Source organism: Alligator mississippiensis, chromosome 15 (assembly GCF_030867095.1).
Source record: "Alligator mississippiensis isolate rAllMis1 chromosome 15, rAllMis1, whole genome shotgun sequence".
Classification (NCBI taxonomy): Eukaryota; Metazoa; Chordata; order Crocodylia; family Alligatoridae; genus Alligator; species Alligator mississippiensis.
Window position 1 is genome coordinate 28,330,550 of NC_081838.1, and position 21,876 is coordinate 28,352,425.

A 21,876-nucleotide genomic window follows, 5' to 3' on the forward strand; every position below is an offset into this window, starting at 1 on the left:
GATCCCTATTCACCCCCCCCCTCTCCCCCCCATTCCCGGCCCCAGATGCGCCCATCCATCTCCACTGAGTGCAGGGGGGGGCGGTACAGCTGCCATGGGAGTTGCCCTAGGTCTGGCCCAGCCCTGGTATTGCCCTATGGGGTCTGTGGGCAAAGCCAGGGTCAAGGGGACCAGGACCCAACCCCCCTCCCCCCACCCCCCCAACACCAGGGAGATGGGCAAGGTCCAGGGGTGCCCAGGTCCAACGGGGGGTCAGGGGCTCCACTCCCCTCCCAGAGCTGCAGAGGGCCCACGCGTCCAGGCTCCTGACCAGCCCCCCACCCTGCACTGCCCTCCCAGAGCTGGAAACGACCCAGGCATCCGGGATCCCATTCCCCCGCTTCGCTGGGGCTGGGGTGAGCCCAGAGCTGGAGAGGACCCAGGCGTCCAGACTTGCAGGCCCCACTCCCTGCCCAGAGCTGGAAAGAACCCAGGTTTCCAGGTCCTCCCCACCCTCCACATCTAACCCAATGAGGTGCTGGCGTGTCCCCGACCCCCCTGGATGCACCAGCCCCATGCAGGCAGGAACACAATGGGGTGGGTGGGAGTGGGGAGCCTCGGTCTTGCCAAGAGCTGGCATGAAAAATGGGCCCATTGAGCCGGGCCGCCCCAGGATGTGCTCCCGGGAGCCGCACCCCCAACGGCGTCTATAACCCCCTGCGCATGCTGCTGTGCCCACGCCACTGGAGACAGGTACTGGTAGCACTGGGTGTGGGACAGCCTAGGGACCTGCTGGAGCTGGGGGGCTGCCCGGGTGCCCGGGTTCTCTCCAGCTCTGGGCCCACCCTGATCCTAGCAGGCGGGAGGAGGTGGGATCCTGGACGCCTGGGTTCTCTCCAGCTCTGGGATGCCAGAGCCCTTCGTGGCGTTCCCTCCCGCTTCCCCAGGAGGGTGGGTGGTCAGGATTGCCCCCTGTCCCAGGCACAGCTGGGGGAAACTGAGTCTCAGAGAGGGGCCGTGACTCCCGCCCCCACCTCTCTATCCCCAGCTCCCCACTGGAGGGGAAAGACCCCAGGCGCCTGGCTGTGCCCAGCCCTGGGGTTTCTACTCCTAGAGGCCCCACGGGCAGTGGGGATGCTGTGATTGACACCCACGTTTGCCCTCCCGGGGGCTTTCTCTGTAGGGCCCAGCCTGGGGGGCGGCGAAAGAGACATGGACGGGCTGCGCCGCGCATTGGCGCTGGGTGAGTATGGGCAGGGCTGGGGGGGCAGAGTCAGTCCATGCACGAGTAGAACCCAGCGTCTGGGATGCACACGCACACGCACACTCACATGCACATCCACACAGAACCCAGGTGTCCGGGGGATGGATACACACACCCACCCACACACGCATAGAACCCATATGTTACACACACGTGCACACACACACACACACACACACACCCAGGTGTCCAACACACACACCAGGACCCCGGTGCTTGTGTGTGTGCACATGTGAATGTGTGTGTGGTGTGTGTCCGTCGTCCGGGATACCCCCCCACCTCTACACACAGATGCATACCCCAGGCATCCAGGACATACACGTGCATGCACACACACACACACACACACACACACACTACAGGCATCTGAGATACACACAGACATGCAGAACCCAGGTGCCTGGGACATCCCCTCAGTCCCTACCCTGCTTCATGCACCCTGCAAAGCAGGGGTGGGGGAGGGGGCTGCATTGCCTGGGGGCTCCCCCTGCCCTGGGCCAGCCCGTGACCCCCAGCTGGGCCCGGCCTGGCCCTGACCCTGCTGCCTCCGGAGGCCTGGCATGACACAAGCGCATCAGGTCTCAGCTGCCCCCTGCGGCCCTGGGTCCTGTCCTGGGTGCTGGCGGTGCCCCCCACCATGCCAGGGTGACATGTGGGGCTGAGCAGATGGGGGCTCCAGGTGCCCCTGACCCCTGGTGCTTGTAGCCCTGCAGGTGCTGTGTGTGGGCATCGCTGCTGGCACAGGTAGGTTCCGGGCGGGGGGAGGCTGGACCCCGGTGGGAGGGGTGGGGGTGGCAGAGGGCAGACCTGGGGTGGGGGGCAGGCATCTAGGGTCCCCCCCCAATGCCTCTGTGCCCCCAGGAGCCCAGCACTGCCCTCCCAGTGCTGGGGAGAACCCAGGCATCCGGGGTCCCCCGCTCCCCCTGCTCCCCCACCCCTACCAACCTGCAGAGAACCCAGGTGTTTGGCATCCCAGCACCCTCTGCTCTCACCTCCCAGCCCCCACTGCCCTTCCAGAGCAGAAAAAGGACCCAGGAGTCTGGGTTACCAGCCCCAGTCCTACTCCCCTCCTAGAGCAGGGAGGGAACCCAGGCATCTGGTTCATCCCTTCTGGGTGGAGGGAGGGAAGGATGGATGGATGGACAGATGGGTGGGTGGGTAGATGGATGGACAGATGGATGGATGGATGGATGGATGGATGGATAGGCAGAGATGGAGAGATGATCAGTGGATGGATGGACAGATGGGTGGACAGGGGGGAGAGATGGGTGGATGGATGGATGGATGATGGATAGACAGATGTGTAGACGGATGGAAGGACAGACAGATGGAGATATGGTGGGTGGGTGGATAGTCAAATGAATGGGTGGATGGATGAGTGCACAGATGGATGGGTGGATGGGCAGGCAGATAAGGGGGGGTGATGGGCCCAGGACCAGGCCATGTGGGGCAGGACGGTTGGGGAGGGACCAGCTACCCCACGCCCGCGCCCCCACAGCTGCCCTGCTGTATCCATCTGGTGTGGAGCTTGGGGATCGCCGCACGCCGCTGGCCGACGACGGAGCATCCCCGCCCGTGCCGCTCTCTGTGCCCTTCCACTTCTACCGCCGCACCTACCACACCCTCTACGTGAGTCCCAGATGCCTGTGTCCCTGGGGGAGGGCGGTGGCAGAGGGGCATCTGGGAGCCTGTATCTCCCCTGGGGATGCAGTGGGGCCTGGGAGCCCGGGCACCTGGCTTCTCTGGGAGGAGCACGAGGGCTGCACAGGGAGCCTGGATGCCTGAGTTCCCCACACCACCCTCCCTTTGCTGACGCCCACAGGTGAACAACAATGGACTGGTGTCCTTTGGGGCACCCGAGACCCAGTACACGTCCGACCCATTCCCACTGCCCGACGGCCGTGCCCTTGTGGCCCCATTTTGGGCGGACGTGGACGTGCGGGTGGCAGGCCGGGTGCTGTACCGCCAGTCTCGTGCCCCTGGGATCTTGGCCCGTGCCACGGCTGATGTGGGCGCCGCCTTCCCCCACCTGCCCTTCACTGCTGCCTGGGTGTTCGTGGCCACCTGGGACCGTGTGGCCTTCTACGGGGCCACCGTCGCCAAGGTGCAGGGCCTGAATGCCGGGTGCTCTCCAGATCTGGGAGGGGAGGGGGGCTGGGAGCCCGGACACATGGGTGCTCTCCAGATCTGGGAGGGGAGGGGGGCTGGGAGCCCGGACACATGGGTGCTCTCCAGATCTGGGAGGGGAGGAGGGTGGAATGAGCACGGAGAAGGCAGGGAACCCGGACTCCTGCGTTTGGTCCTGCACACCTCCCCTGCCAGATGACAACAGGGAGTGCCTGGGCCCTCCCAGCCCTTGCCAATCATGGGCTGCGCGTCCTCATCCCCTGGGTTAATCTGGGGTAATGCCACAGGGCCATGTGCCCTCATCCCTTTAGGCTAATCTGGGGCAATTCTTTGAGGCTGTGTGTCCTCATCCCCTGGGGTTAATCCAAGATAACTCCATGAGCTGTGTGTCCTCATCCTCTGGAGTTAATCTGGGGTAATTCTCACTGTCTGCCTCCCACCTTGGGGGCCGCTTTCTCTCAGGTCAGCACCTTCCAGGTGATGCTGGTCAGCGACGGACGACTTTCCTTCATCATCCTCAACTACGGGGACATCCAGTGGACCACGGGGGCAGGCAGCGGGGGGGACCCCCGCAGTGGCCTGGGGGGCATCCCTGCCCAGGTGGGTGGCACCGTATGGGCCAGGGGCTGGAGGTGGGAGCGGGACAGGAACATGTGAGGTCACGGATTCTGGACCCGCCCTCCCCAGCTCAGGGGGAGGGTGCTCGGAGGTGTGGGGCTGGCTTCCACCTGGGGGGCTAACGCATCTCCCCCCCAGGCTGGGTTCAACAGTGGGGGCTCACGGCTGTACTTCAGCCTGCCCGGCTCACGCACCCCGGCCATCGCCCATGTCGGCGCCACCAGCAATGTGGGGCTCCCGGGCCGCTGGCTCTTCCGAGTGGACGACTTCTCCTTGCCCCACGGCTGCGTCTACAACGGTGCGTCAGAGAACCCTGGCCCCCATCCCCAGCCGCCCCCCGGATCCCCTCCAAACCTTCCCATACCTAGCCCTGTGCCCTTGTCTCTCTGCCACGTTCCCCCACGCTGTATCCACCCCTGAGACCCCCGTTCTCACCAGAGCAGCCGCCCCCCTTCCTGATCCCCCAGGTCTGGGGGGCATCGGGAGCCCAATTCAGTGGGAGGGCATCGATTTTTCTGTCCATCTGTCCCTCCGGGTGCTGCCCGGGACCCGCTAACCTGCCTTCTCTTTGTCTGCCCGCAGCCCAGTTCCTGCCGCCAGGGGCTGCACTGTGGACAGATGAGGACTGCCGGCAGCACTGCCAGTGCCTGGCTGGAGATGGGGGGCTGACATGCGAGGTGCGGCGCTGTGGGCCAGGCGAGGCCTGCCGCCCAGCTGCCGGCTACCACGCCTGCCAGCCTGCCAGCCGTGCTGCCTGCCAGGCCCTGGGCGGGAGTTGCTACCGTACCCTGGATGGGCACAGCTATCGCACCCAGGGGACCTGCGCCCACGTGCTGTCCCAGGCCCCGACAGCTCCCAGCTCAGGCCTGGCCCCATACCGCGTGGAGGCCGGGCCGGGTGCCAGAGGGGGTGTACGCGTGGCAGCCCACAAGCAGGAGGTGACAGTGGCCAGCGGTGCCACGGGGCATGTGATGGTGAGTTGAGGTGACCCCTGCCTGCCCCGACCCCTCTGCTGCCCCCAAGCCCCTTCCCCTCCTGCCCCTGCCCTAAGCCAGCCCTGTCCTGCCCTAGCCCCTCCCTGTCCTGCCCTAGGTCCTCCCACAATGTCCCTGCTCCTTCTGCTCCTGCCCCAGCCCCCCCCCCCTTCTGCCCCCTCCCATTCCTACTCCTGCTCCTGTTTACACCTTCTGGGTGTAGGCCATATGTCTGTCTGTCTATCTACGTTTATTTCCCTCTCTCTTCATATATATATATATATATATATATATATATATATATATATATATATATATAGATCTATCTATACATATATTTGTGTATCTCTATATCTGTATTTATCTATATCTGTATATGTATGTACTAGCCAATTGCCCATCCAGAATGATGGAGGGAGGGTGTGTGGGGATGAAGTACCACCACCCACCACCCCACGTCACCACTGCCTCCCAGGAACAGGGGTGGGGGGGAAAGCTTGCACACAGTGGCTGCCACCACCACCCACTGTCCGGTGCCATCACTCCGCATCTGGTGCACAACCCACCACCCATACTCCACATCCGGCCCCATGCACCAACCCCACACCGCCGCTCCAAGTCTGGCCCTACACCAACCCGTGTCCACCCCCCCCCCTCCCCCGGCTCCATGTTTGGGCCCACGGCCCCACCTCCTCCACTCCATGTCTGGCCCCATGCCCAGGGGTAGATTAATGTGTACTGGGGCCCTGGGCAAACACAAAATTGGTGGGCAGGGGGTGGGGGAAAGGCCCCCCTCCCCTCTTGGTGCTGGCAGGGAATGCTGGGAGGACCCTGCCGGGCTGGGGGTGGGGGGACACATGCCGACTCTTCTCCCTGCTCCGTGCCCCCACGGCGTCCCACTATGGCCAAACATACACACACACACACACACGCAGTCGTGCACACAGATGGGCACACACTCTACTTTCACTCACTTTCTGCACATGGACACACACACAAACATACACTCCCTGCCATGAACACCGACACATGCACACACACATGCATGCACGGACACACAGACACATGCACACACACACATGCAGATGGGTGCACACTCTACTCACTCTCTGCACATGGACACACAGACACAAACATGCTCTCCTTGCCATGAACACAGACACATGCATGCACACACACACAGACATACTTATGCACACGTGCAGACTGGCGCGCACTCTAGTCCCTCACTCTCTGCACGTGCACACACAGGCACATGCACGCACACACACAAATGAGTGTGCACTCTACTCACTCACTCTGTACATGGACACACAGAGACAAACACAGTCTGCCTGCCATGAACAGTCCTCCACCCGACACCCCAATGCACCTCACTCACAACCCACCCCGACCCCGCTCCCTGCTGGTGCCCTCACTCCTGACCCTGGCACTGCCAGTGCCCCCTGCACTTCCAAACCATAGTCCCCCACCCCGGTGCCCCACACTCCCAAGCCACAGCCCCCACAGCTCTGCAGCAGCCCCTTACTCCCAACTCACTGACTCCAGCCCTGCCAGTGCCCCTCACTCACCAAACTGTAGTACCCTGCCCCCCTGGGTCCTGATGGTGCCCCTCACTCCTGACTCATACTCCACCACTCCCCATCCCTGCTGGTGCCCCTCACTCCCAACCCTCAGCCCCCTGGTGCTGCCAGTGCCCCCCACCCTCCCAACCCACAGTCCCCCGCCCTTACCCCGATGCCCCTCACTCCCGACCTGCAGCCCCTTGCCCCCCCAGCCCTGCCAGAGGGGCCCCAGCTGTCCCTGTCCTGCCCGGGCCAGAGCACGATGGCTCTGATTCATGCAGGCAGTGGCAAAGCGTGTTCGGCCCCAGCGCAGACAAGAGGGAAGAGGAGGGGAGGCTTGTGGCACCCCCACCCTGGGATAGGGCTGTAGTGCCTGGTAAGCAGCCTGGCTAGGGCCCCTCTCCTCCTCCCTGGGCAGTGGCTCCTGGCTGCTCAGCCCTGCCTAAATGTCCAGGATTTTGCTGTGCTCCGGAGGTGGGAGCAAGGGGAGTCAATCGGAGCCAACAGGGAGCACCCCATTGGTGTGCACCTCCGCAGCTGCAGGCAGATCCATGTGTACTCCCTGCTGCCTGTGATCACGCTTCCCTTGCTCCCACCACCGGAGCAAAGGGAAATCCCAGACAACCCATCCTAGTGGACTCCAAGATGAACATGAGTCGGCAGTGTGACAAAGCTGTCAGAAAAGCTAATGGCACTTTATCGTGCATCAGCAGATGCATGACGAACAGAACCAAGGAGGTGATACTTCCCCTCTATTGGGCACTGGTCAGACTGCAGCTGGAGTACTGCATGCAGTTTTGGGTGCCGCACTTCAAAAGGGATGCGGATAACCTGGAGAGGGTCCAGAGAAGGACCACATGTACGGTTAGGGGCTTGCAGGCCAAGCCCTATGAGGAGAGACTAGGGCACCTGGACCTCTTCAGCCTCCGCAAGAGAAGGTTGAGAGGCGACCTTGTGGCCGCCTATAAGTTCATCATGGGGGCACAGAAGGGAATTGGTGAGGCTTTACTCACCAAGGCGCCCCCGGGGGTTACAAGAAATAATGGCCACAAGCTAGCAGAGAGCAGATTTAGACTGGACATTAGGAAGAACTTCTTCACAGTTCGAGTGGCCAAGGTCTGGAACGGGCTCCCAAGGGAGGTGGTGCTCTCCCCTACCCTGGGGGTCTTCAAGAGGAGGTTAGATGAGTATCTAGCTGGGGTCATCTAGACCCAGCACTCTTTTCTGCCTATGCAGGGGGTCGGACTCGATGATCTACTGAGGTCCCTTCCGACCCTAACATCTATGAATCTATGAATCTATGAATCAGAGGGCTTTAAAAGAGTGGGGACACGTCCAGGGAAACCCAGATGTATGGTACACTTTGCATGTGCACTTGAGCAAAAGTATTACATCCAGACAGACAGATTAAGCCCTTTATAAAATGAGAATATCTGTATCTATCTTTCTATCTCACTATATGTATGTATATGTATCTATCTTTTATATCTGTCTATGTCTATAGATCTATTTTTATATGTATATATCTATTTATCTTTATGTGTCTATTTTCTTCTTTCTATTTATACGTGTCTTCCTATCTATATCTGTTTACCTGTATCTAGCTATCTATACGTGTATGTATCCACATCTATAGTGTGTGTGTGTGTATATATATATATATATATGTATATATATATATATATATATATATATATATATATGTAAAATACACCTGTGATTCATAGCTCATTACCCTGCTTTTGACCCCCGTGCTGCTAGTCTGAAGCTAGGTCACATTCTGGGCCTGCCTGCTACCATCCTGCATGTGGCGTAGATGCCTCTTGGGGCAGAAACATTTGGTCCTCATTTAACGACTGCCCATGACGGAGACCCCATCATATCCCTGGGGCTGTTGTCTGATGGCTCATTCCCCTTTGCCGCTACATGCAAATTGGGATGAATTTATTTCCCTTCAGCTTCCAGCTGTGGATTCTCATTCTCCTTTGCTGCTAGATGCTCCTAGATACGAACTGGGCTGAAACACGTATGACCCAGTTGGCTCCTCCATCCACAAAGCTCCCTTGAAGCTGAGGACTCGGCCTCGTGCCTGCAGAGTCTGTTGTAGTGAGGAAGAGCTAAATGTTTTGGGCTTGTTTGATTTTCCCCGCTAGGTCAATGGAATAAGGACTCTGCTCCCAGTCATCCTCCTCAATGGGAAGATCCAGGTGCACCAAAGTGGTTTCTATGTGAGAATCACCACAGATTTTGGGCTGGTGGTCTCCTACGATGGGCGGCATCACGTGGAGGTCATGGTGCCCCCTGCCTACTTCAATACCACGTGTGGCTTGTGTGGGACCCTGACCAATGACCCTGATGATGACTTCTGGATGCCCAACAGCACATTAGTGACATCCCCGGTGGCCTTCACCACGAGCTGGCAGGTCATAGAGGAAGGGCGCCCGTGCGCGGGGGACGTGGAACTGCCTGCGTGCCCTGATGCCCAACGGGCTCGTTATACCAGCAATGACTCCTGTGGCTTCATGGAAATGTCTCCAGGCCCCTTTGCGGCCTGTGCTCAGGTCCTGCCCCCCGTGGCCTTCGTGGAAAGCTGTGTGGAGAATCTCTGCGTGGTGCCTGACGCAGACCCAGAGGCGCTATGCAGAGCTCTGGGCAGTTACATGGAGAGCTGCCAGGCTGCTAACATCACCGTCGGGCAGTGGAGGACAGACAGCTTTTGTGGTAAGAGCTCTGCTTAATTGCCCCGAAACTCTCTCTGAGGTTGTCCATTCCCTGGAGATGCCTGGTCCCACTTGCTACAGTCCCTGAGAACTCCTTCATCTTAATGCGGTGAGGTTGGGCCTTGTTCCCAACTCCATTTGGGAGTTTCTAGAGTCATAAAGTCATAGAGAAGCCAGGGTGGAAGGGACCTCCAGAGGTTGTAGGGCCATGGTCATGGAGTCATAGAGAAGCTGGGCTGGAAGGGACCTCCACAGGTCACATCTCAGTGGTGCCAGGTGACAGAATAAGGAGCAATGCTCTCCAGGTGCAGCAAGGGAAATTGAGGTTGGGTATTAGGAAAAACTTTCTCAAGCAGAGGGTAGTAAAACACTGGAACAGGTTACCCAGAGAGGTGGTGGGATCTCCATCCTTGGAGGTGTTGAAGACCCAGCTAAACAAAGCCTTGGCTGGGATGATGTAGCTGGGGCTGGTCCTGCTTTGAGCAGGGGATGGACTAGATGTGACCTCCTGAGCTCCCTTCCAACCCTCATTTTCATCCCAGACAAATCCATCACCTAAGCTCTACATAAGACAACTGTCAGCCCTGATACAACACAAGACCTCACACCCAAATCTGCCATGGAGAAGCAGGGGGACTGCAGCGGCCAATGTCTTGCTGCTTTAAAAGGTTGTTAATATATACTCAAGAGGTCCCAGGTAAAGGCCATGCCCCCTGCTACAGAAGAAGGCAAACCTAACCAGTCAATACCAATCTGACCATGGGAGAAAATTCGTTCCTGACCCCAAATTGGCATTGGTCTGAGCCTGAATGAAAGGACAAGACCCTCTAGCCATGACCCTTTGGAGCAGAGTCCCAGCAGGAGCACTAGCATGGCCCAGTTACCACCCCCAGCTTGGGATGGATGATGCAGCATCATGGGCTAGGGGTTGAGCACCTCTGCCTTAGCTCACTATGGCAAACTACTCAGTAACCCAGGGTCCCCTTAGTCCTGGACCGGCCTTGAAAGCCATGGAGTAGATGGTTTAGGTGCATCAGCAATAACAGATCAAACCCGTTGTCAGTTCAAATGCCCACCTGTCCCTGTGTCAGGTGGCGATGACAGGCTCTACATGAGCTGTCACTACACAGGGAAGGGATCTGGGAGTCATTGTGGACAGCCCACTAAGAACATCAGCTTTGGGGTCAGCTGCTGTCAGAAAAACAAATGCAATGTTAAGAAGGGAGTTGGGAACACAATGGAAAGCATTGTGATGCCCCTTTATACATCCACGGGGCATCCACGCCTTGAATACTGTACCTAGGTCTGGTCCCCACACCTCCAAGAGGATAGAAGAGAGCTAGAGAAAGTCCAGAAAAGGGCAAGAAGGATGATTGATGACTGCTATGGAGGGGCTTCCCTAGGAGGAGAGACTAATGAGTCCAGGCCTGGTCTGCTTAGGAGAGAGACACTTGAGTGGAGACAGGAGACCGGCTAAGACAGACCTATGCTCCGACTCAGGAAATAACCGTTCTTGTTTTCTGATGTTTCCCCCTTGCACATATCTCCACTACCAGGGATCACGTGCCACGAGAACAGCCACTACGAAGAGTGCGCCAGCGCCTGTCCGGCCAGCTGCTCAGACTCCACGGCCCCCCTGTACTGCACCCAGCCCTGCCGTGAGGGCTGCATCTGCAACCCGGGCTACATCCTCAGCGGGGCATCATGCGTGCCCCTGAGCCAGTGTGGGTGCCTGCTGGATGGCCGCTATCATGCACTGGGCTCAGATTTGATTCTGACCGACACCTGCAGCCGCAAGTGTAGCTGCCGGGAGCCAGCCCAGCCCATGCAGTGCCAGCCCCACACCTGCAGGGCCTTGGAGACCTGCAGCATCCTGGACGGTGTCCGGGGCTGCCACCCCATCCGCTTTGGCCTCCTGCAGGTCTTTGGCCGCCTGCACTACACCACATTCGACAGAGCCACCTTCGATGTCCCTGGGACCTGCACGTACACCCTGAGCACGTACTGTGGGCCCCCCGGGCAGCTCCCCAGCTTCACCATCAGGGTGGAGAGTAAGCACTGGGGGTCCATTTCCATGTCCTCAACACGCCGGGTGGAGGTGGAGGTCTACGGGCATCACATCATTGTGGACGCAGAGAAGGACGGCCAGATCCAGGTGCCTGACTTGATACTCAGATCTTTTCTTCTGATACTCCAAAACCCTTGAATATGGGAACTAGTGGGTTGCTGAGGGCACAAGAGCTCAAGAGACAGGAGTTTTCCCTCCATGCATGGAGGTTTATTCATCAGAGAGCGCACAGCTAAACATGCCGTAGTTACCTTGTAAACGAGTCTTGCTCCCTATCTGGTGATCAGGCAGTCCAAGGTCTAGCTGAGACATTTAGGGGTATAGTCCAGTAGTCCAATAGTCCAGTAATCCAATGACCATTTGTTCCCAAACTGTTTTTATCCCTTTTCTCTTCTTACTACTACTACTGGCTACTTACAGGCTACCTGCATCATCAATTTCTCACTGTAGGGTATACCCTTATATGCAAAATCACCCGCATACCATAAGCACCCCTACTTGCACACACAAGAACATGTGTCCCCATAGGTCTGGCTCACCCAGTCTCCAATGTCACATGGTGGAAAGAGTGGAAGTCTGGCCTGGGTCTGAGCTGGGTTTCTCCCCCTGTGCCTCTCTCCCTTGTAGCCTCCAGCATTTAGGGTCTAGGAAGGTCTGATTCAGAGGCTGTGCCCTTCATGCCCATGCTCAATAGCGACTGATGCCCCTTTCCTCCAAGAATGAGTTCAAGCCCTTGGTGAATATGGCTACACTCTCAGCTTCCACCATATCTGGAGGCCATGAGTCCCACCATTTCCTTCCACTCTGGGTGAAAAACTGCCTGGTATTCATTATCAACTGATGACCTCCTAGTTTCATGCTGCAATCCCTCCTTCTTGTCTCTATTGATTTTCTCTTCTGCATTTAGTATTTTGTGTAAATGCTTCTTATGGAAAGTATCATGATGCCTCTTTATGAATCCATGGGGCATCCACACCTTGAATACTGCACCCAGTTCTGTCCCTGCACCTCCAAAAGGACATAGAGAAGGTCCTGAGAAGGGAAAGAAGGAAGATGAGTGCTAACGAGGAGCTCCATATAAGGAGAGACTAATGAGGCCAGGCCTGGTTAGCTTTGAAAAGAGATGCTTGAAGTGGGACAGGGTTTACAAAAAGGTGAAGAGAAAGTCATCAGGGATTTATTATGGACAAGAGAAGAATGAGGGGTTGTGACATGACACTAGGAGGTTGTTGGTTGATAACAAATGCCAGGCAGGTCTTTATCACCCAGCATGGGAGGAAAGGCTGGGACTCGTGACCACCAGATGTGGTGGAAGCTGAGAGTGTAGCCAGATCCACCATTGGACCTATTCTTGGAGGAAAGGGGCATCAGTTGCTATTGAGCATGGGAGTGAAGGGCACGGTCTCTGAATCAGAGCTCCCCAGACCCTAAATGCCTTTCCCTCCATCAGGGAGCTTGTGCTGCAGGATGATGGGTGCTTGGAGGGAAAGCTGAGATCAAACCAGGAAGACCATCCATATGTGTGGACTGGGGTGGCCAGCAGTGGAGGGTGGCTGCCTGGAAGATGCCTCTAAGAGCATGTCCATGCAGCAAGTGACCCCCACGAAGTATTGGAGCAAGAAAGAAGGAAGTTTAGGGTGGTTCAGAGCAGGGTGGCTTTTGTCCAGCTCAGCACCCATCTACTGTGCTCTTGCCTACAGGTCAATGGCACCATGGCCAACCTACCCATGGCCCTAGCTTCAGGGAAGCTCTCAGCCTACTACAGCGGCTCCTCTGTCATCGTGCAGGCTGCATTCGGCCTCTCCATGTCCTATGATGGAAGCCACGATGTGACAGTTGCCATTCCCGAGACCTATGCTGGGCTCCTCTGTGGACTGGGGGGAGACTTTAATGCCAACCGTAGTGATGACTTCAGGACACCTGATGGTTCAGCAGCTCCCGGCTTGGCCTCCTTCGTGACGAGCTGGAAGGCCCCGGGTTCTCCATTCCATTGCGAGGCCATAGCACCTGAGAGGGAGTGCAGCAATGGGGAAGGGGCTCGGTATATTGCCCTGAACTCCTGTGGGATCATCACCGACATGGCTGGACCCTTCAGTGCCTGTGGCAGCCAAGAGGATGCCCACGGGTTCCTGCATAGCTGCGTGCATGACCTGTGTGCCACAGAGGGAAGTAGGCAGACCCTCTGCCAAGTGCTCCAGAGCTATGCCCAGCAGTGCCAACGCCAAGGCTTCCCCATCCAGGCCTGGAGAGAACAGGCTGGCTGTGGTAAGTGCATAAGTCTCAGTACAGTGCAGCCCCCATAGCCTTCCCCAGAGGTGCAGGGTCCTGGCTGCAGCCCAGGCTGGGGATGTGCACTGGGCTGTGCCAATGCTCCTGTTGAGACCAATCCTGGATGATCTTGGCTTGGGGGTCTTTATGCTCAGAATCAGACCAACACCAGATATGGGGTCAGAAAGAAATTTTTCCCTATGGTCAGATTGGTATGGACTGGGGGTAGGGGTTGCCTTGCTCTGTAGCAGGGGTACAGCCTCTACCTTGGATCTCTGGAGCATCTATTAACAGCCTTTTACAGCAGCAGGACATTGGCAGCTGCAGTCCCCTTGTTTTCCCTGTAGCAGGTTTGGGTGTGAGGTCTGGTGTTGTGTTACTGTTGATGGTAGTTTTACAAAGAGATTAGATTCTGGATGTGTCTGGGCTGGTTTGGACAGGGCTGATCCTGCCTTGGGCAGGGATTGGACTAGATGTGACCTCTGGAGCTGCCTTCCCTCCCTGCTTCTGCATGATTCATGTTCGCATCCGAGCAGTCAGAGCTCTTCAGAGGCAAATTGCCCAACATTTCTTGGTGCTTCTCACCATGGAAGAACCAAACTAGGGCTAAGAGATGGCAATAAGTCTCTCCTTGTCCTTTGTAAAGGGATGAACAATCTTGTCTACCCAGAGAGGTGGTGGAAGCTTAGCATATTAGGGTTGGAAGGGACCTCAGGAGGTCACATCTAGTCCAACTCCCTGATCAAAGCACCCAACTACATCATCCCAGCCAAGGCTTTGTCCAGCTGGGTCTTCAAAAGCTTCAGGGATGGAGATGCCACCACCCTTCTGCAAAGCCTGTTCCAGAGCTTCATCACCTTCCTCACAAGAAAGTTTCTCCTAATATCCAACCTCAACTTCCCTTTCTGCAATTGGAGCCCATTGCTCCTTGTTCTGCCCCCACTGAGAACAGCCCAGCTCCATCCTTTTTGCACCCCCCTGCAGGGAGGTGAAGGCTGCTATTAATCCCCCCTCGGTCTTTTCTTCTGCAGACTAAATAAGTCTAGTTCCCTCAACCTTTCCTCATAAGTTATGTGCCCCAATCCCCAAACCATTTCTGTTGTCATCCACTGGACTCTTTCCAATGTGTCCACATCTTTTCTGTAGTGGGGGGCCTAAAACTGGACACAGTACTCCAGATGTGGCCTCACCAGTGCTGAATAGAGGGAAAGAATTACTTCCCCCAATCTGCTGGCAGTGCTCCTACCAATGCAGGCTAGGATGCCATTAGCTTTCTTGGCAACAAGGACACACTGCTGGTTCCTATTCAGCTTATTGTCCCCTTTCACCGCCAGGTCCTTTTCTGCAGAGCTGCTGCTTAGCCAGTAGGCCCCCAGCCTGTTCCGGTGGATGGGATTGTTATGTCCTAAGTGCAGGACTTTGCACTTGCATTTGTTGACTCCTGGAACAGGTTTGGGGGTTTGAGCAGTGCTGCTAATCTGAGAAGTTGTTTTTTTAATGGCAATCTGCAAACTTTTTACTGACAGAAAAATGTTTTTAATGACAGGTTTTTACTGACATCTGTTGTGCATCATCATGTCACTGTAATTAACTTTAGCAGAAAACTAAAGCAGACTGAGCTGGATCAGATAGGGCTGGCAGCTTGAAAGCTGCCCACTGGCAAGCAGACAGACTGTTAGATCCAGCTACAGGTCCATCCCAGAAGAATAACCCACACAGGGAATGGAGGTAGACAAGGAGGCAGCCCATGAGCAAATGGGAGCATCAGGCCCAAGATGGGAGCTCCTGCAAGGGTCTGCACGGCCATGTGGCTGGAAGGGTAGGGCTTATAGTGGACATAAAGCCAGGGTCTGAGAGCTGGCAGCCAGCTTGGCCCTGCAAGCTGAAGAGGGAATAACTCCAGAGCACAAAGGTTGAAGGCAACTGACTGACTGACTCGAGATGCCCTGAGCTCTGCAAGCAGGATGTCTGCAGCTTGTAGGGAAGTAGGGCCCAGTGTGGTGAAAAAGCTTGGTGGTCGCACCAGGGAGATGATGTTATGTTGAAACCTGGCATGGGGGAGTCTGGATTACATCCAGAAGGCTTGCTCTTTCATTATAGTTAGCCTGGTGGTGTGGGCTTGGGACTACAGGGGAGGTTTGGACGTCCCAGCTGTGCCTGCAGGACATGTGACTTCCTTGAGCCCAGCCAGGGTGGGGCTCAAATAGCAAGTGGAGTGGAGAAAGGGTCAAGGGCCCAGTGTCTAGGTGGGGTGGGGACCAGGGTCTGGGACCTGTAGCCCAGGAGGGGAGAGAGCCAGGGCCTGGAGACCCTAGGAGAAGCCAGGACTAGGGACCAGGGACTTGTGGCCCGGGAGAAGCCAGGACCAGGGGCCAGGGACCCATCCCCCAGAAGGGGCCAGGACTAGGGACCAGGGACCTGTAGCCCGGGAGAGGTGAAAGCCAGGGACTGGGGACAAACAGCCCAGGAAAGGCCAGAACCAGGGGCCATAGACACAGTTGAGAATAAAGGCCTGAGGTGGCTTGGTGGCTTTGGGGACAAGCATCCCAATTGAACAATGACACATAACACCTGTGAGGCATAGTCACAGCTGGAGGGGAGTTTTGGAGGCTGTGAATAGCCCATAACACAAACGTTGCTTGAGGCATGTACAGATGAGGAGAACCCAGCTATTGATAGACTGGGCCTGGGCTAGTGGGGTCCCAGAGGGGGTCCACTGGTGAAAAAAGGACAAGAACATGTTCTAAGACCCTTAGGCCACTTCCCTTTAGTGACCTAACATTTGCATCAAGGTGTGGCAGGAAAGACCAGAAGAGAGGGACCTAGAAACAGAGAGGGGCAGTAGGCGTTTGGCCACCAAGGGGGCAGCACCGTCACCCTGTGGCCTGAGCCTGCTATGGTAACCCTCCTGCTTGGGCCTGCTCTGCTGCCAGCCCAAAGGGCTGGGCTCAAACGTAGGAGTTTAACATCAAGCACAGTAAATTCTGGTTGTTAGGAAAAAGTCTGCAGTAAAAAAAAATATGTGCATGCGTTGGCAACACTGCTTGGATTTTATGCTGTGTTGCTCCCCCCTAATAGGGGCCCTCCACTCACCCTGATGCCCCTGACTGTACCTTGAACCATGATGTCCCTCCTCCCACTGCCGAGCCTTGCCCCAGATGGCTGCAATCCCCCTCATCCTGTCACGGACCTCCAGAGAATCCTCCCTACAACCAAGCAGTATTACAGGCAGCCTGGTGTGCAGCAGCAGCACATGGCTGAGAGAATGATCCTGCCTTTAGCAGGGAGTTGGACCAGATGTGACCTCCTGAGATCTCCTCCAGCCCCATTATTCCATGATGTACATCAACATGGAACAGACTGTTGTTGGTGCAGTGAACATGTGACAACAGGGTTCCTTTGGCATGCTTAACCCCTGCCCCCTGTATCTCTTCCAGAGCTACTCTGCCCTCTCCACAGCCACTATGAGCTCTGCGGCCCATCCTGCCCAGCTTCCTGTGCCAGCCCAACGGGGCCCCAGTCCTGCCTCATGCCCTGTGTCGAAGGCTGCCAGTGTGACAGAGGGCTGGTGCTGAGTGGCACCGCATGTGTGAGCCTGGAGCTGTGCGGCTGCACCCACAATGGCCGCTACTACCTGCCTGGGGAAGAGTTCTGGGAAGATGAGCAGTGCCAGCAGTTGTGTCAGTGCCAGGGCTTATCCCACACAGTCCAGTGCTCCAGTGCCACCTGTGCCCCAGGGGAGATCTGCAGCACATGGGAGGGGGTTCTGGGCTGTCACCTGCCCCCTCCCAGCACCTGCTGGGCAGCTGGGCTTCCCCACTACCACACCTTTGATGGGCGGCTCTACGATCTATGGGGAACTTGTGCCTATATCTTTGCCGAGGTCTGTGGCATCTCCCCAGTGGCCCCCTACTTCCGTGTAGATGTGAGGCATGAGCACCAGCCTCAGGACCCTATGGCTGGGCTGTCGGAGGTGTCTGTCCTGCTAAGCGAGGTCCGGATCCGTCTTCAGAGGGGACAGCCCAACACCGTGGAGGTAATTCCTCAATCCCTGTTTGTGCCCTGTATGTAAGAAGCCAGGGTGTGGGTGACCATAGTAGGTCCCCTGGGTGGTGGGGCAGGGGTTAGGGTATAGGGATGAGATGTTGGGTCAGGGGATGGAGTCTGGATTGGAGAACCAGAGCCAGGAACCAGAATCAGAAGCCAAGGCCAAGGGCTGATTAGAGTCAAGGGAGAATGAGGAGCTCCAAGCATAAGGGACCTTATGGGATGACTTGGTTTAGTCCCTTCCTATGTCTAGCTAGGCCTAGGATGAATCCTCCCCAGCTCAGCCAGACTCATTACATGGTAGAAGTCTCCATTGTTTGCATGTTGTTTCAGCAGTTGGAGGGGGTCATTCTGCCATGGTTTCCTCCGTTCAGGTCAATGGGATCACTGAGATCCTCCCGCTGCGTCTCCAACGCGAAGGCATCATTGTCTACCAGGCCGGGTCACGCACTGTTGTGCAGACCGACTTCAACCTGACTCTGAACGCTGACCTGGCCCATGGCCTGGTGCTCACCCTGCCCCATGACTTCCGTGGCCACACCTGTGGGCTCTGTGGGAATTTCAACGGGGCACCCGATGATGACTTCCTGCTACGGGATGGCTCCCAGGTGCCCGATGCCTTCCACTTTGCTGCAGACTGGAAGGCGGAACCAGTGCCCAGCTGCACCGATGGCTGCCCAAAGCCCTGCCCAGGTTGTGCCCAGGGTGCCGGGCTGGTAGCAGCAAAGTCCCAGTGCTGGATGCTGCAGGACCCCAATGGTCCCTTCTCCACCTGCCACTCCCAGCTGGCCCCTGGCCCCTACTTTTCAACCTGCATCTTTGACGTGTGCATGTCCGGTGGGGACATGCGTGTGCTGTGCCTCTCCATCCAGACCTATGCCACCGCCTGCCAGCAGGCTGAGGTGAAGATCTCAAACTGGAGGAACGAGTCCTTCTGTGGTGAGTGACCCTGTGCTCCTTGTAGATAGTCACGTCCATGGATTCTGGATGTCTCAGTGGGTCAAACAAAATGCCCTTTGCAAAAAATACCACATGCATACCTGTAATTAGATTAAGAGAAATTAGAGAATTCCATTAGGGAAAGCAATTGGCCCATGGAGAAGCGGCAGCCTCGTGAGCACAGTGTCTCCATGCTTCTTTGCCAGCAAAGGAAAAATCACCTTCCCAACATGACATGTGTCCCAGTTTTGGAGGGTTGACTTATGGGAAAGGGCTTGTAATATGTGAGTTAAGACAGAACTGAGCCAGCCATGTCCGCACACATAAGATTCTTCCTTTGATCTCTGGACATCCAAATGGTTCTTCCTATACTTACATACGCATCACAAATGGCTTGGTTCTTCTGCATGATGTCCACCAAGTCATTTATCTGGGTACTTCTGCTTCTTCCGGGCTTGGATTCCTGTTTTGGGCATTCTCCGGTGATGTGATGGGGGCTCCTGTGTACTTTACACCATGTGAATTGGAGAATCAAAGAGAAGTGGGGTGGAGGGGAACTCTTGAGGTCATAGAGTCATCATTGTAGGGTTGTAGAGATGTTGGGCTGGATGGGGATCTCCAGAGGTCATAGAGGCAGAGTCCTAGAGAAGTGGGGCTGAAGGGACCTCCAGAGGTCATGTCTAGTCCAACCCCTGCCTGAGGCAGGATCAGCCCTGTCCAAACCACCCCAGACACATCCCGCATCTAAACTCTTTGTAAAAACTACCATTAGCCCTGACACGATACCAGATAGCAAACCTGAACCTGCCTCAGGGAAAACGGGGACTACAGTGGCCAATGTCCTGCTGCTGCGAAAGGCTGTTAATAGATGCTCCAGATACCCCAGGCAGAGGTCGTGCCCCCTGCTACAGAGGAAGGCAAACCTTCCCCCAACTCTGTACCAATCTGACCAGGGGGGGAATTTCTTTCCTGACCCCATATCTGGCATCAGTCTGAGCCTGAGCAGAGGAGCAGAGGGCAAAACCCTCTAGCCAGGACCCTCTGGCTTTAAGTCCCATCAGGAGCATTAGCACATCCCAGTCCCCATCCCCAGCCTGGGCTGCAGTCAACACCCAGTGCCTTTGGAGGAGGCTTAAAACCCCCCTGACACATGGAGCAGAAAGTGGGGAAGGGGGCAACCAGTACAGCCCAGAAATCTGAGTAATCCCCAAAGCAGAACACAGGCATTGCTATGCCTCGTTCATCCCCGGCCAATAGCTGTCCATCCTCTTCTCGAACTCCTCCAATGATGGAGAGTCCACAACTTCCCTGGGCATCTTTCCCCACTGCCTCCTGGCTCTGAACCTGAATTTTCCATGATTTCTCCACATCCTTTTTAAAATGTGGACCCCACAACAGCACGCAGTGCTCCAGAAGAGGCCTAGCCAGCACCCAGTAACCCTCCGCTTTCAAAGACATCTTTGGTGAAGTGATAGTCACAGAGCCCAGAAGGCGCGAGATGCCCTAAAGCCATTGAAATCCTCACGTCTCCATTTGAATGCCCTTTCCCACACTGGAAGGAGCCTGCAGTTAAATATATCTAAAGGCAGATGTGATAGTTTCATAGAATCATAGAAAATGAGGGCTGGAAGGGACCTCAGGAGGTCACATCTAGTCCAACCCCCTGCTCAAAGCAGGACCAGCCCCAGCTACATCATCTCAGCCAAGGCTTTGTCTAGCCGGGTCTTCAGAACCTCCAAGGATGGAGATCCCACCACCTCTTTGGGGAGCTTGTTCCTGTGCTTTACTATCCTCCTCATGAGAAGGTCTTCCTAATATCCATCCTCAACTTCCCTTGCTGCAGCTTGAGCCCATTGCTCCTTGTCCTTTCATCTGCCCCCACTGACAACAGCCCAGCTGCATCCTGTTTGCAACCCCCCTGCAGGGAGCTGAAGGCTGCTATCAAATCCCCCTCAGTCTTTTAAAACAAATCATTTCAATTTTAACAAACCTATTTAATTTAGAGAGGATTATATGCCATACGTGTACAAGCGCCCTTCATCTCCAAACTCAATAAGCCCAGTTCCTTCAGCCTCTCCTTATACATCATGTGCCCAGCCCCCAAACCATTTTTGTTGCCCTGCACTGGACTCTGGATGTCCTTAGCTTTGCGTGATAAATTCCCGCTCCGTTTGGATGTGTCCCTAACCAGATCCTCCGACATCTTTTCCTGCAGCCCTGCAGTGCCCAGCTCACAGCCACTACCGACTCTGCGGCAGGTCCTACGAGGGCATGTGTGGCAGTACCTGGCTGGGGATGTCCCGTGGCCAGACTTGCTCTGAAGGGTGTTTCTGCGATGACGGCTACTTGCGAAGCGGGGACCGGTGCGTGTTGCCAGAGGAGTGCGGCTGCGAACGAGATGGACACTACTACAATGTGAGATGCAGCTTTACTCTCTCTCTGCAGTGTGGGGCAAAGATGGGGATGGGAGGGGAGACAGGGAGGGTCAGGAAAGAGGGCATAAAAAAAATCAGCTTCTCTTGACTAGCTCATGAAACGAATCATGTTTTGGGATGAAGTCTCCGAGCTGAGGTTGGTGACGAAATGTTGCTTTAGAGCCGAGGGGATTGTCCTTTTGGCCCTGTGCAAGCTGGATTGGGCCCTGTGACCCACTACTACTCCCTCCCATCCCATCCCATCCCCTGTGTACAGGGATGGGGTCCTGGATCTCTAGGACCTCATCCCCAACCCATCCCCTGCATGCAGGGATGGCGTTCTGGGGGTCCGATGCCACCCTCTCCTCCCACCCCCTGCACACCCGCTCCTGATCATGTCGCTCCTATTTCACAGCCCAGCAGATGGTATTTAACTCATTCCAATTAAGTTATATTTGGTTTCTAAGCAAATTTAAACTGGATAATCCAGCCTTAGGCCCCTAGTGTATTAGTAAAGCTCCCTCAGAGGCATTGGGTGTTGGCCAAGGTTGGGGGTTTTAACTGGGCTGTGCCAATGCTCCTGCTGGGATCAAAGTTTGAGGGTCCTGGCTCAAGGGTCTAACCCCTCCACTAAGGTCAGACTGATGCCAGATTTGGGGTCAGGAAGGAAATTTTCCCCCCTGGTCAGATTGGTACAGGCTGGGGGAGGGGGGGAGTGCCTTCCTCCATAGCAGGAGCACGGACTTTACCTGGGATCTCTTAAGTGTCTACTAACAACCTTTTATAGCAGGTTCAGGTGTGATGTCTTGTGTTGTCTGAGGGTTGATGGTAGTTTTATGAAGTGTTTAGATGCTGGATGTGTCTGTGATTGGTTGGACAGGACTGATGCTGCC

At 56.1% G+C, this 21,876-nt stretch overlaps 1 protein-coding gene across 1 annotated transcript in view; it reads left to right on the plus strand.

The window, feature by feature from the left end:
• Positions 1–1,191: 1,191 nt before the first annotated feature.
• LOC106737198 (IgGFc-binding protein-like) overlaps positions 1,192–21,876 on the plus strand; it is a 33,373-nt gene continuing 12,688 nt past the window's right edge. The window contains exons 1-12 of the mRNA XM_019498429.1: positions 1,192–1,222; positions 2,742–2,872; positions 3,066–3,347; positions 3,833–3,970; positions 4,127–4,286; positions 4,571–4,962; positions 8,681–9,248; positions 10,804–11,402; positions 13,016–13,580; positions 17,021–17,619; positions 18,005–18,569; positions 20,785–20,984. Of these exons, the coding sequence (XP_019353974.1) occupies positions 1,192–1,222; positions 2,742–2,872; positions 3,066–3,347; positions 3,833–3,970; positions 4,127–4,286; positions 4,571–4,962; positions 8,681–9,248; positions 10,804–11,402; positions 13,016–13,580; positions 17,021–17,619; positions 18,005–18,569; positions 20,785–20,984 (4,230 nt within the window). The remainder of the gene's footprint in view (positions 1,223–2,741; positions 2,873–3,065; positions 3,348–3,832; positions 3,971–4,126; positions 4,287–4,570; positions 4,963–8,680; positions 9,249–10,803; positions 11,403–13,015; positions 13,581–17,020; positions 17,620–18,004; positions 18,570–20,784; positions 20,985–21,876) is intronic.